Source organism: Mastomys coucha, unplaced genomic scaffold, assembly GCF_008632895.1.
Source record: "Mastomys coucha isolate ucsf_1 unplaced genomic scaffold, UCSF_Mcou_1 pScaffold8, whole genome shotgun sequence".
Classification (NCBI taxonomy): domain Eukaryota; kingdom Metazoa; phylum Chordata; class Mammalia; order Rodentia; family Muridae; genus Mastomys; species Mastomys coucha.
This window is the reverse complement of record NW_022196914.1, coordinates 158,400-175,851: the sequence shown is the minus strand read 5'-3', so window position 1 is coordinate 175,851 and position 17,452 is coordinate 158,400. Positions and strand designations below refer to the sequence as shown.

General features: G+C 37.6%; 1 protein-coding gene across 2 annotated transcripts in view; it reads left to right on the top strand.

Annotated features, from left to right (window-relative positions):
• The window catches only part of Ghr (growth hormone receptor), a 231,688-nt gene extending 214,615 nt beyond the window's left edge, over window positions 1-17,073 (top strand). For both annotated transcript variants that reach the window (XM_031360110.1, XM_031360111.1), the window contains 5 exons: window positions 381-559; window positions 5,952-6,120; window positions 8,290-8,380; window positions 13,734-13,803; window positions 14,108-17,073. In XM_031360110.1, coding sequence (XP_031215970.1) covers window positions 381-559; window positions 5,952-6,120; window positions 8,290-8,380; window positions 13,734-13,803; window positions 14,108-15,091 — 1,493 coding nt within the window. In that variant the 3' untranslated portion in view covers window positions 15,092-17,073. The remainder of the gene's footprint in view (window positions 1-380; window positions 560-5,951; window positions 6,121-8,289; window positions 8,381-13,733; window positions 13,804-14,107) is intronic.
• Window positions 17,074-17,452: the final 379 nt, after the last annotated feature.

Here is a 17,452-nt window from a genome sequence, read left to right as displayed (position 1 = left end):
ATTCTCTATTTCTTCAATTTTTGATTTTTGTTTGTGTTTGTTTATTTGTTTTTGTTTGTGTGTACGTATGGGTGCCAAAACCCTGAAATATGAATGCTATCAGAGCTAAAATAAATATGTAGCATAACAACTCTTCCAATAAATTTCTGTTTTGAGACTTAAAAAGGAATTGCAAGAGCTTTTATAAATATTTTTAAATGAACATCATTCTTATATAAAAATGTTACTCTGTTATAAAGTAGAGCTCTAGTGATGTGGATTGTTGGAAGAATTAGGAGTGTGGTTGAAATGAATGAAGTGATTTGGTCTCTGAAGGAAGCAGTCTATCACTCTCAAGAGTGTTTCTCTGGGGACTAATTGATTCTCCATTGAATTCACAGTGCAACCTGATCCACCCATTGGCCTCAACTGGACTTTACTAAACATTAGTTTGACTGGGATTCGTGGAGACATCCAAGTGAGTTGGCAGCCACCACCCAGTGCAGATGTTCTGAAGGGATGGATAATTCTGGAGTATGAAATTCAGTACAAAGAAGTAAATGAATCAAAATGGAAAGTGGTAAGCGTCACTCCATCCTATACATTGAGTTTTCTTCTTCCTAATTCAATAATCACTTTCTTATTTGTAATAACACTTTCTTTTCCCCTAGTACTACATGCCCAAGTTATGTGTCCTATAACTCATTATTAGAGGAAGCCTGGATATAATGTCAATACCTTAATGATGTGACTCTTCCATGTAGATATATGGAAGACTATTGGGAGAAGAAAACCATCCCTAGCTAGTCATCTTTGGTGTTCAGTTTAACCATGGAGCAAGGTCACATACTCACCACTTTTCTATCTTTAGCGATGTGGCTGAACTTCACTAGGATCATGATCAAGGTCAATAGTAGGCTATGGAAATGTCATCCCATGATTTGAATGGGTGCTACTTATAAGACCTATATTAATATCTGTTCTTGGGCCTTTCCAGAAGAGAGGCATAAAGAAGGAATATACCCCACAGAGGTTTCAGAAAGATGTTCTTTTACATACCTCCGAGAAAATCAAGCTGAGAGGCTGCTTCATAGGAGAGAAGAAAGCAAACTGGCCCGAGAACCTCTCACTTCCCTGCCAAGTGCATGGGAACTCGGCACTGAGATAAATTCTACATGGCACACAACAAGAAGGGAAATAGGATTACCATGCCATTCCAAATATAACTAATTCTAAATCAGTCTAACCACAGTCATATCCCTGGCCAAGCCAAGCAGCTTCTGGATAGGTATGAGGTTGTACCCAGCACCCTGGCAGGGTTCACTCCCCAAATTTTGAGACACGAGGCCCTGTCTATTCAGTATAGCACCAAAAAAGAGGCCAATTTTGTCATTAGCAGAGAATACAACTTGGGCTCCCTTGAACAGCTACTTCTTCTGTTCAAGGTTCTGTTTTCTGAATCATTCTAATTTAGATATCTGGTTTATGACTTGGTACCAAAAGGGGGCTGGTTGGATGTTAATTCAAACAAGGCTTTCTAAACCAGAGTCATAATCAAACACTTATTCACCAACCAAGTAAAGGAACAACTACTTTGCACAAGATCCCAAGGGCACCTGAGAAGCATGTACCTCTGAGGACTCTTGAGACCATCTCAAGGGAACATATGAGGTCAACAATAATTTCACACTAATAACATGTTTGTGCCATAGTACAAAAACAGTGGTAAGAAAACTGCTGGCTCTTGGCATGAATCAAGGCAACAATCCCATTGTTTACGGTTACATTGTGAAGCTTCCATTAAAGGCTGGGGCTGTTTTCTAGGAGCCTCTGCTTAAATCTCAGCCTTGGAGTGTATTGCTGTGTAAGCTTCTGTGGGCACATGGAGAGTACACACTGCACTTACTTACATTCCAAGGTAATGAAGGATCGAAACACTTAAGTGATTCAGCAACCAGACTAGCAGCTCTTTTGTATGAAGCACAAATTTTATACAAAGGACAACACACATACTAGTAGATAACCATTCATATTTAAATTGTCAAAGATTTCTCAAGAAAAAGTTGACTCTTCCAGTGAACATCTGACAATGTTTGCACCAAGGATGAATGTTAACTTCCAGGCAGAATATAGAATTTTTGAAAATGTATATCTATAATGATGATTTGATAGCCCTCCAACATATGAAGACTTACCCCAAAAGGATCCATAGTGATACTAGTAAAAATGGTGGTTTTATGTTAGATAATAAAATCTGTGAAGACTTCTGATGCTTACACTCAGTAAACTAGATTAAATAATTCTTTTCAAATAGTCTGATAGTAATTACACTAATTATATAATCACATATTATATAATAATTATTAATTATTGTATTAATGATGTTTTGAAATATTTATATGTGGTAAGGTGGTTCAGCAGAGCTATGAATGGATACATTTTTTATAGATGTTTTTGAACTGACAGTTTAAAATCTACTGTCTTGTACATTCTAATATATTCTAGTTTTTTCACCCATTTCCTCATCAACAGGCGCAGGTTGAGCCATATTTTGGCTACAGTTATCATGATCAGGAAAATATGTCTTTAACATGCTAATCTTATTTCCTTGGGATATAAATTATTAATAAAAATATCACTGGATCATATGGTAACTTTAGTTTTCATTATTTGAGTAACCTCTATACTCCTTCCAATAGTTACTGTACTAATTTTAGTTTCTATAAACAAGTTAGAAAAGCCGTGAACACTTCAAAATACCGGTCAGGAAAGATAGGCCCTCTGATAGTATGGATATTACAACTAACTACTTTCTAGTTAGACTTAAAGCCTTCTACACAAGATGGAACGCATACCTGACATTGTTGATTGAACCAAAACATGACTGGTTAGGTGATAAGCCCTAGAGGAGAACCTGCTGAATGAACATACTAATTAACTACCTCCCCCAAGTTATTATCAACCTACCTATTGATTAATACAGCTCCTGACTCTCATTAGAGAAGCTTCTCTTTTCAACAGACAGTAGTTACTACAGAGAACCGCATTCAGTCAACATGCAGAGATCCCAGCGCTAAATGGAAAATCCATATCCTACCCACTCCTTCCAAAACTCAAAGATTACTGAGGAAGAACTATTAGATGTGTCTAAAGGAGTAGATGGCTATAGAGAAACTATTTACTGGTCACAGCCATGCAGTTACACACACACATACACAGCAGCGGGAATGGCATGAACAAAAGGTTTACACAAGATCACACCAGCCATCATCCCAGCATGTATCTGGGAGAGACTTAGGACATTCCTCCATAGCCTGAAAAGCCCTGAATGACTGATAGCTACAGGGAGACAGGGAGAGTGGCTGGCTGGATTTCTTCAGAGATGTGAGATCTGAGAGGCATTCCATGCTCTAGCAGGGGGTCCCACACCTATGCACATAAAAGCAGTAAATACACTGAGTATTTTAAGAAAGAAAGAGACAGAGACAGATAGACAGAGAAAGACAGAGAGACAGAGGAAGACAGAGAGATAGAGAGAGACAGAGAGAGACACAGAGAGAGAGCACTAGTGTGCCTACTCTAAGTTGGGAAGGAAAAGTGATAGATTAAGGAAAGAATGGGAGGTGGATTTGATCCAAACATTATAGGGATTTATGAATACTAAATATAATTTTTCTCATTTTACATTAGTTGGTCATTAAAGGCCAAGTTCACAATTAAATAAAATATTTTTAAAAACCTTTTTGTCAGTTCCTTTCAATATTTTTCTAGCCCCGGTTTCACACTCGGCACCCCTTCTTTCTGCTTCCTTTGGGGTCAGTTTGTACTTTTTCTAGTTCCTAGAGGTATAAGGTTTGGTGATTGTTCAATGCAGTTGAAAGTTTCCTAAGAAAACTAAAAGATAGTATAGAAAGACAGAGGTGGGAGGGGTCATGGGTTGGTTTCTGGAGCTATCTATGGATTTCGTACAATTGTTAGTGAAATCTTTAAATACCAATGATAGTGACTGAGAAACCAAGCCTTGCTCCAAGCATGAAGACCAAGCTTTCAAAACTACTTAATAAAAAATAAGAAACTTGGCCGGGCAGTGGTAGCACACGCCTTTAATCCTAGCACTTGGGTGTCAGAGAAAGGCAGATTTCTGAGTACGAGACCAGCTTGGTCTACACAGTGAGTTCCAGGACAGCCAGGGCTATATAGCCAAGCCATGTCTCAAAAAACAAAACAAAACAAAACAAACAAACAAAAAAAAACACAAGAAACTTTAGAATTCAGAGTCCTGCTCTAAAGAAAACATTTTAAACATACAAATCCTGCATATATTCAGAGGTTCCTGTCAGAAGACACACCCCTGTCATATACACTTAGGGGAAAAAAGTATTTTGTGCATAGAAACCAATTGGGGTGAGAAACAAATTTGTTTCAGATGTTGAGGTCCGGCTTCTAACTTAATAAAACAAATCATGGTGTTTATCTATGTGGAAATCTATGCTGCTAAAAAAGGTGAGTATTCTACTTTTTTATTAACATGAACCTGGTGTCCTACTCAAAACATATTAAAAACACATTGAGCACCACGTGCATTGAGTGTTTGACATAGGGCAATGGTTTTCAACATTCCTAGTGCTGCACAGTTCCTCATGTTGTGATAACCCCCAAAGATAGAATTATTTCTATTTTGTTGCTATTCCATAACTGTAATATTGCTACCGTTTTGAATCGTAACGTAAATACCAGAAAGAATTGTGATAACATGAACCTTGGGTCTGCCCCTCTAGTAGCAATGTCTTATAAAACAAATCCTCTATGCTCACTTCCTTTGTCTGGGGAGAGGGACCATCCTAAGTTTCAAAACTGTGAAACACTGATGCTCAGTGCTCAGGGTCTCTAGTGACTTTCTGTCATGTGTGCTTTCTTGGGGAGATGTGACCATCTAGTCCCTCTAGACAGAGTAGCAACAACAGGTCAACAAAACTGTCCCACCTAATTCTAGGTTACAGAACCAGTAAGGTTATTCAGTGCTGAAAGGAGAATACATGAGGTTTACTTACAGGAGTATGTGTGACTCAAACACAGCTACACTCACAGGGTAGCCCGCCACAGCAGATAGTATGACTCACAAAGGCTATGTCCCTGCTGCTGCCTGCAGAGTTCACAGGAAGCTCGGCTGATCTGATCAGACCGTTTCCTCTCCTCAGCAGCAGTTATTATGTGCATGACCTCATGGGGGGCCCTTGTGAGTTACTCAGGTTTCCGAAACCTCCAGCCTTTTAAGCTTTATTGACTTCCTAAGTCTAAAGACCCTCCTTCCAGAAGAGAGTGTTTCCGTTCTGAGGACTTATCTACCTCACATTTTTCTCTGCAGATTCTCTAGCAACAGACTATTCTGAGGCAGGCTTAAGACTTTTGGAGTAAATAAAGTGTGTAACTGCTTTCAATAAAGTGATTTGGCAGTTCAAAACGACTATGGTATTTCTAGGACCATTTCAAATTCTGTGATTATTAATAAATGACTATTACCCAGATTTTCCAGGGAATACATGTGCAACAGATATATGATTTGCTTGTGGCCATAATTTGTTTTGGTGTGGAAATATGGGGTTTCCTTTTCTAATATATTGCTCCATACAAAACTGTAATGCCCCAGATAAGTAACATACCGATACTTCTCTTATAGCTCCGCCATGCCTAAGTCTATTATGACTTATCTTAGCTGACTATTTAAGAACCTAATAAACACATGGCTGCATTTTTGATACTAAAATAAATTTGAGGATTTTTTTAACAAAATTATTCTTTACATAATTTATCTCAGTCTATCTTATTTAATAGGCAATCCCTTCTGGGTGTGTTCAAATATTACTCATTTTCTAGAAACCCAATTCGAAGAAAAAAGGGAAAACACTTGAAGAATCTGTCCATGGAGCTGTTGACGTCTGAGGCAATCTGTTTTTTATATTTTGTTTTGAAAGATGGGCCCTATATGGTCAACATCCGTTCCACTGTACTCACTGAGACTGGATAAAGAACATGAAGTGCGGGTGAGATCCAGACAACGGAGCTTTGAAAAGTACAGTGAGTTCAGCGAAATACTCCATGTAATATTTCCTCAGACAAACATACTGGCAGCATGTGAAGAAGGTAAGTGTGTGTGTGTGTGTGTATGTGTGTGTGTGTGTGTGTGTGAGTGTGTGTGTGTGTGCGTGTATGTGTGTGTGTGTTGTCTGTCTACATGACAGTTGGCAGGACTTTTGACAATATATGCTAACATATGCCTTCACTTGTTAGTATATTGTCTAGGTCAATATACTCTAGTTTCACATATCAGGGGCAAGACATTGAAGTCGCTTATCTGTAGAAAATGTATGCAATGAAAAAGAAACGGAAGGAGGGACTAGAGATATGGCTCAGTGGTTAAGAGCACTTCCTGTTCTTCTACAGGACCCAAGTTCAATTCCCTGCACCCACATCAAGAGATTGACAACCACCTGTAACACCAGCTCCAGAGGATCCACCATCCCTAGCCTTGCGGGCACCTGCATTCATATGCACATACATGCATACACATAATTAAAAATAATAAAGTAAAATTTTAAAAATTAACAAAAGATTTTGTTTCCAAATTATTTAATGAAGGAAATGTTTCAGGGCAGGTGGAAACTCAAGAGAGGGAATACAATGTCCCTGAACAACAGAATTCCATGGGAGTTTTTTTTTTTGTTGTTGTTGTTGTTCTTTGTATGTCTCTATATTCCCATTTTTTTTCTACAATGTGGGTGTTTTGACTTTGTATCCAGAAGAAACAAATGTATCTAAGGCTTGAAGAAGGAAATGTGATGCTCCTGGGCTTGGGTACAGGTGTGGTGCTTACTTAGAGAATGCCTATTCAGTAGTATAGTTAAGTCATGTGTTAGTCATGTTCCGGGACACGGGAAGCACTTGGAGCTCCTACACTGGAGAACTACAAAGATGATGCAGGGTTGCCCCATGTCTGTATTAAAAAGTAGTTAGGCTCTGCCTCTGTGTCAAGAATATTGGGAACTAATCTCCATGGGACTGGGGGGCATTTAGTCCTAAGGAAAGACATGGAAGTGTCATGGGAAAATTCTCCCACAAAAATTCTCCCACGGCTCATAAAGTCTAATAGTATCTGAACAGCCTCAACACAATGTACATAAACACGCAGTATTAAACTATTAGAATGTGCCCTGCATGCCTAGGTATATCACAGTGACTCTGGCCTCATAACTCTGATATAGCCTCAAAGTGGAAACTAACAGATATCATTACAGTTTAAAATATCAGATGGACGTTCTTTACTTGGGTTTAACAAGAAAGTTTCTTTCTGGTGCCAAAGCCCTGCTGATATCCCTTAGGCATTTGGACATATGAGAAGCTTATAGGTTTCGGGGTTTTCACAATGTGTTTGAAACTTGTGCTTTTCATTTTGATGTTTTTTGGTTTTATAATAATTTTACTTTTTAATTGTAATATAATTGCATCATTTCCCTTTCTGTTTCCTCCCTCAACCCTCCCATGCACCACCACTACCACGAGGATGGCTATCACCTCACTTTCTCTCAAATTTTTGGCATCTTATTTTTTAACTGTTTTTACATATATTATATATGTAAAATATATTATATACATGTAATATATACATATATACACATATATTAAAGATGTTACATATGTATATATATTACACATATGAAAATGTATATATACATGTGTGCTTACATGTATATACATATAGGTATATGTATACATATATATATGTATATATGTATATGTTTTTACATATATATACTTAAAAGCAGTTAAAGAAAGAGGCCAAGAATTTTAGAGAAAGTGAGGTGACCATCATCATATATATGTATATGTATATATGTGTAACATGTACATGTATATATGTATAATATGTATATGTATATGTGTAAATATATGTGTGTATATATATGTGTATATATGTGTGTGTATGTATATATACATACATATATATACACACATACACATATATATACATATATACACACACACACATATATATATACGTATATATACATATATATATACACATATATTTATATATATGTAAAGGGATTTAAGCAATGGACAAGCATTCTGTATGCTTAGGAAAAAAAAATCCAAAACCATTCTACCTTGTTTCCATGGTTATAAAGTGAAACGCTAACTTTGCCATACAAATTCAAATTGACAGATATTTTCAAGTGGGAAAGGGCAGTGCAAATATAAACTTTGCTTGGGTTATTCATAATTCTGTTAGTGAAATATTCTTTCCTGTTTTAGACTTCCGGTTCCCATGGTTCTTAATTATTATCTTTGGAATATTCGGAGTAGCAGTGATGCTATTTGTAGTTATATTTTCCAAGCAGCAAAGGTAGGTGTGAGCACTCTCTTTAATACGTTTTTACAAGTTCTCATTTCCGTGTGTACTCCTGTGTGTTATTTGAAATGTTCTCTTGTATAGCATGAGTGGCTGTCTTAATTAACTCAGACAATGTTAATTTCTGGTTTTACCTTTACCACATCTATACTCAGTCTGTCGTCTATCGTGGTTCACCTTAAAAAATGGATGGCTTAAATCAGGAAGTTTAGGCATGTCCTCTCATACTAAGGCTGGATAAGACAACCCAGGAGGAGGACAAGGGACCCAAAAGCAGGCAAAAGCTTCAGAAACAACCTCTGCCTTCTCTGTTAGGAATACCACAAAAATACCAAGCTACACAACTATAACATACATACAGAGGGTCTATGCTGGACCCATGCGGGCTCCCTGATTATTGGTTCAGGATCAGTGTGCCCCTATGGGTCCAGGTTTGTTGATTCTGTATGTATTCTTGTGGTCTCCTTGACACCTCTGGCTCCTATAATCCCCCTTCCCCTCTTCAGTAGGATTCCATAAGCTCTTCCTTATGGAATGTGTGGCTATGGGTCTCTGCATCTGTTCCCATCAGTTGCTGAATGAAGCCTCTCTGATGACAACTGAGTCAGGCACCAATCTCTGAGTATAGCAGACTGTCATTAGGCATCATTTCACTGACTGTTTTGCTAGTCTTGTTTGGTTCTACCCTAGCCTCTCTGGGTCTGTGGATTATAGCATGACTATCCTTGACTTTGTATTAATATCCACTCATTAGTGAATACAAACCATGATTGTCTTTCTGGGTCCGGGTGACTTCACTCAGAATGATGTTTTTCTTGCTCCGTCCATTTGCCTGAAAATTTCATGATGTCATTGTTTTTAACAGCTGAGTAATACTCTATTATATGAATGTATCACATTTTCTTTATTCATTCTTCTGCTGAAGGAGCCTTCAGAGTTTAGAGAAGTTCTATTTTGTGTTCTCTTAGAGTCTGGAGAGTTGCGTACAGCTATTCGACCACTGCTGTTTGAACTTCTTTGTATCACTTAACCTCTCTGAAAATCTACATCTGTGTGCACAACATGGTCTTTTAAATCACTTTGAACAACAAAATGTCAACTTTTCTTTTGGAAAAAAAAACTTAAGATTACAGAAAATCTTTTATGCAACATGCAGGAAAACATATTGCTATAGTTTGTCCTTTGTTTCCATTTAACGTAGTTTCAACATCATGTGTGATGGTGAGCTTTCTAAGGCTACTACTTCAAGATTCCAGGACTCAGTTGGTCTTCGCACTGTAAGCCCTGGGTCCTGGGAAGTCCCTCATTTCTGGGCCACCAATAGTTAGTTGCTCTATCAAAAATTGAAATCAAGCTCTTCAGCAGAAGTCAAGAGGCATCAGTGATTCAAAATGGAATATAGGAACAAATACGTGATATAGGCTTTTAGTTGTAGTAATCCAGCAGTCTTACACCTCAAAATTAGCCAATCCTTAAATAGAATTTTAGCAGAAGTAATTCAGGTAATGCCAGCATTCTTGAGTGTCAATACTGAAAGACTTCAACTGAATGAACTTCATTTTCAACAGGGTTTCATTATCAATATCATAATGTAAATGAGGGGAAAAAACTCACTGCGTAACTTCATTTTGAACTTAGCTTTTTAGCCACATTCCTGTTTTGCAAACACATATACTACTATTAAAACAACAGGATTTTCAGTTTTTTGAGGAAAGTGAATTTATCTTTAGAATTTTAAGTGAGAGTTTGAATAATACCAATCAGAGTCAAATTAATTGATTTGAGTTCATTAGTCTATAGAGCCAGTGAAATTCCAAATTTTATGTGGAACTTTAGTAAATAAAATTGCTCTGTGTAGAAAACCATTCACCCTTAACACTGGTCCACGTCAGGTCATGAAGGCCAAGAAAACATGTGAGGTTGACTACTAACACTAGCTAACAATATATGGAACAATATCATCCTCTCCAAGGATAAGTACCACTTCAAAAAATATATATAAGTCTTTGTTTTGTTTGCCCAGACTGAATAATTTTCAACTTCTGATCCTCCTGCCTCCACCATCTCAGTTTTATGTGATGCTAAAAATTCTACCCAAGACCTCAAGCATGCTAGGCAAATACCTTCCCACTGAGATCAGTCATCAGCCTCTAAATAAAATGATGTTTTGTTTTCTTATTATTAATTTATTTTGCTTAAGAGGCAAAGAACTGGCTTCACCATGGTATTTCCATGGATATGCAACATTCTGCTTATTCTCTCGGATTTCCCTGCTCCACCATCCTCATCCTCCTCTACTCTCCTCCCATTTCTGGCTTTCTTTCTTCTCCTCCACTCTCCTCCCATTTCTGGCTTTCTCTATTCTCCCAAGCAGAGCCCTCTTCTGTTTTCTCCTTATATACTACATTATCCTCCCTGGTCTTTGCTCTTCCTTTCCTCTCATAGTACCCTTCCTACTTTTGTTTCCTGCATGTGTATGCCTATATAGAGAAATTTAAATCCCCATTCTGTACCTGAGTGAAAACGTGGTGATATTTGTTTTTATGTGTGTGCCTTTTTTTTTTTTTTTTTTTTTTTTTTTTTTTTTTTTTTTTTTTTACTGAACATAACTGTCTCCAGTTTCATCTATTTTCCCGCAAACATGGTTTCATTTCCTCTGTGGCAGAATAAATGAGTATGTGCACCATAATTTCTGAACATATATTTTTCTATGAATAATGAGGCTGTGCCCAAATTGTAATGCTCATTCAAAATTAACAGACTATGAAATTTGTTCAAAATCTTTATTGCATTCCCACTTTCCTGTGATAAAAAAAAATCAATTTCTTTAATTTTCTTATAGAAACCTGTATCACTACCAAAATTTGCATGCTATGATAAAAGCACAAAATGATAGAAAATAACATCAGCTGGCACAGAACTAACACACAATCCCAAATTAAATTAAAATATTCAAAAGAAAGCTGTATTTTTTTCCATCTTGCTCGATATCCCAGGGATACTGAGGGCTCCAGGATAAATATGTCTTTCAAGTTTTATGAAAGAACTTTATTCTGTTATAATCCAAATAATTGAAAGTGAAATCCGGCAAGGTTTGTATTGACATTTGCACTTGAATCAAGCAAATTTGGACACAGTTTCAACCCAGGCTACCTTTCTTCTGAGCTTGTCCCTACCATATGATCAACCCAGAGTTATTGATTCATGAAAGAGCTGGATCCCCACACAGCAGAAATGAGAGACTTAGTGACGGCAGGTCCACACCATAATTTTGGTTCCTATTTTGGAGAGAGGGTTTTGCTATGAGAATTTGTGACAATCCTAACTGTGGGAGCAGGGGCATCTCTGACTCTTTTGCCTGCTTTTAAGACTCTTTCCCTCCTCTTGTGTTGCCTTGTCCATCCAGCCTTGATAGAAGGCTTTTGCCTTGTCTTACTCCAACTTGTTTTGGAGAACCTCTCTTTTTAAAGAGGAAACAAAGGGGGGGCTGGTTGTTGGGGACAGCAGAGGTGGGAGGAATTAGGAAGCGTGGAAAGAAGGGAAGCCATGGAATGCATTGTATGAGAGAATAATCTATTTTCAGTTTTTAAAAAAAATGAGCTTAAATGCTAAAATGTATACTTAAACTAGGCTGATCTTTCTGTGTCATGCATGAAGAGCAGCCCTGTTTTCCCATTTGAGGAAACTCACAGCTTATCATCTGCTATCATCGATTGATTGATTTATACTTCTAGTTTGGACCCTTGGAGGTGGGGTGGGGTGTCTTTGTGGTTTAAGAGTATCACAACTGCAGAAAGCCACTAACATGTCAAAATAGATCACATTTTTCAAAAAGGAGACATTCATGTCACAAAATGAAACATTAGCCATTGGGGAATCTTTGTTTCATATCGTTGAGATTACTTTGCGTTTTTATACTTATGAAAACTTGAAGGATGCATTTATGCATGCAGCAGCAAGCAATGGAGCAGCATAGCATAGGACAGACAGCTAGCTTTGGAGCAATCACTTTGGACTTGAATGCCAGTTCTACCTAGGGTCTTGTATGATTGGAGCACTCAGATAATATCATCTCCCTTTCCTGGTAAATGTAAGGATTCAATGAAATGTTTAATGTAGGAGTCGATCATCTTGTTCTAGAAATAATCATATGGTGAAGTTTTAGGGACCATATCTATATCACAACTGCTCCAATGAACTATGGAAGCATTCAGAGCTAATTGTGTTGGGTTTAAGGCATAAACACTGGTTGACTAGCAACAAAATAGATGGTTTCTTCAAATTTATTCAAGAAATGCTTGTGGAGCAGCTCACATGAGCTAAGTAATAGAATTCTAACAAGCTACAAAATCTGTAGGATAAGCATTGAAATTAATTACAATCAAAAACTATTTCAGGGCCTAGAGCAACGGAGAGTGTATAGTGCTCTGTAGAGGACCCAAGTTCAATTCCCAGCACACCCTGAGAGTAGTTCACATCTGTCTGTAACTCCAGCTCCAGGGGATCTGATACCCTCTTCTGCCCTCCCTAGTTACCTACTCAGTCATGGAATATAATCACAGAAAGACATATAAGATAAGAATAAAAATGATAAATCTTGAGGGGGGTTACATGGAAGGGATTCTAGAGAGGGCAACTTGGAGGGGCTGGAGGAAAGAAAAGAAAGAGGAAAGAGTTAAATTTCAGTTAAAAATATTATTAATAGATTTTTAAAGAAAAATAATTTCAATATTTGAAAGAAAAAATATAAATACATCATAGTAGTATACATACAAATCTATCCTTATTAGAGATGATTCAGATTAGTCTGACCTACTTTAAGTAATGCACACAATATCATGCTGGCTAGAAATCATCTTCAATGTTTTTTGGTTACTGTGGACTGTGTAGTGCTTAGCCCAACCCATTGTTTTCCAAGGTTGAAAATAACTTTGGTTCCATTTTATTGATTGTCTTGTTTTCTATTGGTGTTACATGCTTTAAAAGTATCTTATTCATGTCTTGTTTATAAGTTAAATGGATGTTGGTTTTAGACAGAATTAGATTCCTCATGCCAAATTCTAAAATTGACTATTCATCAATAGTGCTAAGAAAAAAAAATAGAGTTAAACCACAATTTAGCTAAATGATCTTAAATGAAGGCCTTTGAGTGATGTTTTCCTCCTGTGACTTTTGCCCCTTACTTACTGCTTAGAACTCTCCATCTCTGTCAAATATTCTGCTTATACGAAATATAAGAATGCCTAGAATAAGTGATAGTGCTGACAATATTTCATTTCTACCATTTTGAGATAATTTTTAAGATGTAAAATAAAGATGTAAAAATAACACTTTATTTGTTTCCAAGGATTAAGATGCTGATTTTACCCCCAGTCCCAGTTCCAAAGATTAAAGGGATTGATCCAGATCTTCTCAAGGTAACCAAGTCTACATTGTGGATCTTTCAATTAAGTAGTACCTCAAGAATACTGTCCTCTGTTGAGAGGGTTGGTGGTGGTTGTTTGTTTTTTTTTTTTTTTTGGTTTGGTTTGGTTTGGTTTGGTTAGGTTAGGTTTGGTTTGGTTTGGTTTGGTTGTTGGCATTGGTTTGGGGGCAGATTTCTTTTTCTTTCTTTGGTTTTTTGTTTGGTTTGTTTCGAAATGTCAATGCATCCTATATAAAGTTATATAATGGTTTTTTGAGTTGCTCTTCATAGATCTCCACTTTCTCCCTGCCTCCTAGGAAGGAAAACTGGAGGAGGTGAACACCATCTTAGGCATTCATGATAACTACAAACCCGACTTCTACAATGATGATTCTTGGGTTGAGTTCATTGAGCTAGACATTGATGACGCAGATGTGGATGAGAAGACTGAAGGGTCTGACACAGACAGACTTCTAAGCGATGACCATGAGAATTCAGCCGGTATCCTTGGAGCAAAGGATGATGATTCTGGACGTACCAGCTGTTATGACCCTGACATTTTGGATACTGATTTCCACACCAGTGACATATGTGATGGTACCTCAGAGTTTGCTCAGCCACAGAAGTTAAAAGCGGAAGCTGATCTCTTGTGCCTTGACCAGAAGAATCTGAAGAACTCGCCTTATGAGGCTTCCCTTGGCCCTCTGCACCCCTCCATTACGCTGACAGTGGAAGACAAGCCACAGCCACTTCTGGACAGTGAAACTGAGTCAACCCACCAACTCGCCTCTACACCGATGAGCAATCCCACGTCACTGGCAAACATTGACTTTTATGCCCAAGTAAGTGACATTACACCAGCAGGTGGTGTAGTCCTTTCCCCAGGCCAAAAGATTAAGGCAGGGATAGCCCAGGGCAACACCCAGCCGGAGGTGGCCACACCCTGCCAAGAAAATTACAGCATGAACAGTGCCTACTTCTGTGAGTCAGATGCCAAAAAGTGCATCGCTGTGGCCCCACGCATGGAGCCTACGTCATGTGTAAAACCAAGCTTTAACCAAGAGGACATTTACATCACCACCGAAAGCCTTACCACTACTGCCCGGATGTCCGAGACAGCACTTATTGCTCCAGATGCCGAGACGCCTGTCCCAGACTACACCACGGTTCACACCGTGCAGTCTCCAAGGGGCCTTATACTCAACGCGACGGCTCTGCCTTTGCCTTTGCCTGACAAAAAGAAGTTTCTGTCCTCGTGTGGCTATGTGAGCACAGACCAACTGCACAAAATCATGCAGTAGCTTTTCCTATCTTTAATGTCAAGGAAAAGGCTGGGCAAGAACACTTAAACCAAAACTATGTTTTAAATCTGTGTTGGGAGAGCGTGAGAGTGAATGTGTATTCTAAAATAGCTTTTCTGGAAATGTCGAAACATTATCATAACGTGGAAAATCAAGAATTCGTAATCAGATAGATACTCCCATTGTGAATTATAAATATTTTAAAGAATTGTCTTTAAGACTGTATAGTGGCAGTCATTGTCTGTACTGTGGGTCTTAATTTTGTGATACTAAGCATTAAATAGCTACATTTTTCATGTATGTAGATCATGCTTTTTGAAAAAGCAAAACAATCAGGTGGCTTTTGCAGTTCAGGAAATTGAATGCAGATTATAGCACAGGCTGATTTCTTTTTCTTTTTTAAATAACTGGGAACTAAAACTCTAGGTGAGAAGGTAAAACTAGTTTGGATATGCAAAACATTTATTTTGACATGAAATTGATAAAGATATTTTTAATAATTTACACTTTAAGCATGAGTATTTTATAATATGCTACACATACATTGTAGTTCACAACAATCCATCTAAGGATGTAGCAGCTACAATGTAAAGAAGGTTTAATGTTTTGGTCAATGAACCTAAAGAAAAGCAAACAAGTTAGATTTTTACAAAGCCCTTTTTATAACTCCCAAAACTTCTTAACTCTAAAAAATGTCTAATAACCTGCATTATTAGAACAAACCCATTTTAAATTTGTAATGAATATTTTTTAATTTTGAAAATTTTAATTTTTTAATATGGGTCAATGTATCATACACCAAACAGTAACAGAAATGATAATAATGGAAGAAATGCTTTCTTTGAAAATTCCATTCAAGCCACGAGGCTACATGTAAGAGAAGTAGAAGTGATGTGTGATTGACAAGGATGCAGAAGAGCTTCAGAAGCACAGGGATCGAGAGCCCAGGGATTAGGAGGAGGAGGGGCTCTCACACCTGCGCAGTGCCATCTTTCAAACACAGCTTGGTTTTTATAGTAACCTAAGAATTAGTGCGTACAAGGGAAATTTTCACATGTGTGAAATCCAGTAGCAGAGGGGTAAAGTCAGCAGGTAATAGGATAGGAAATTAAAGACGTAGATCTTTGCTTCACAGCCAGACACATACTTTTAATTCAGGGAGAGGAAGGGACAGAATAAATGACTTCCCAGTCACAAAGCACAACTCAGAAGTAATTAAACAAGTAACACGAACCTTATTATCAAGGTTGATAAGACGTCTTTTAAATAGTAAGCAGTATTTCATTACTTCTTACTTACCCTCCCAGGACAACTGATCTCAAATAAGGTAGAAAAACATACAATATAAAAATTACTTTTTGATTCTGTAATAACATAAATATAGTTCTTTGGGTTAGCAACCCCCCCAAAAGATTTATGGGAGAAAGAGGACTCTCAGCTGACTGAAGAATACATCTCATTTTAAATATTTTTTAGATGCCTGAAACTTTTAAATTACCTTTAAGTTTTAATGGTATTTACCATTTTGCCAAGACCTTTGTGGGGAAACAGACTTAATGTTTAGTGATCCTGAAACCTTTTTCATGCAGGAGAGAGAGTGAAAATTGAGCCTTGGGTGTCTAAGGTTCACTGTGTTATTTTGTAATAGATTTTAATAGGTTTTTCTGCTACCTTGCTGCTATGGTTTCTCCAATGGCTACATGATTTAGTTCATATGAAGTATCATCAACTTAGAATCTATTCAGCTTAAAGATGTGTGTTTTGATGAACTATCTTACCATTTCACCATAGGCTGACCACGTTTCTATAGCCAAAAATAGCTAAATACCTCAATCAGTCCCAGAATGTCATTTTTTGGTACTTTGCTGGCCACACAAGCCATTATTCACCATATGACTAGTTGTGTCCTGCAGTCTATATTTAACTTTCTTTTATGTCTGTGGATTTTTCCCTTCAAAGTTCAATAAATTTATTTTCTTGGATTTCTGACCATGTGTTTCTATTAGCGCCACCATGAAGCACACTAACCTAGACTGTGTACTGAGACTACCATGTTGTAAAGGACTTAACAGAGTTATTTTAAATACATCATCAAATAGTGGATTGCAAAGCAGCAGAGGGGCAGGGTGTGGTTAAGATATCCTTTTTCCTTTATGGACTGTACCCTTCTCCTTAGGGTACTACTCATGTAGACAGAGACTTACAGATACTTTGAACACATCCTAAAAGCTAAATGGTGTGTCCAAGTTGATGTGGAGTTGTGGGAAATGGAAAGAGGGACATGTTTGGCATTGTCTCTAAGCTACATTACTAGCTTGAGTGTGTTATCTGCAATTGGGAAGAGCAGTTTTCCCTGGAGTC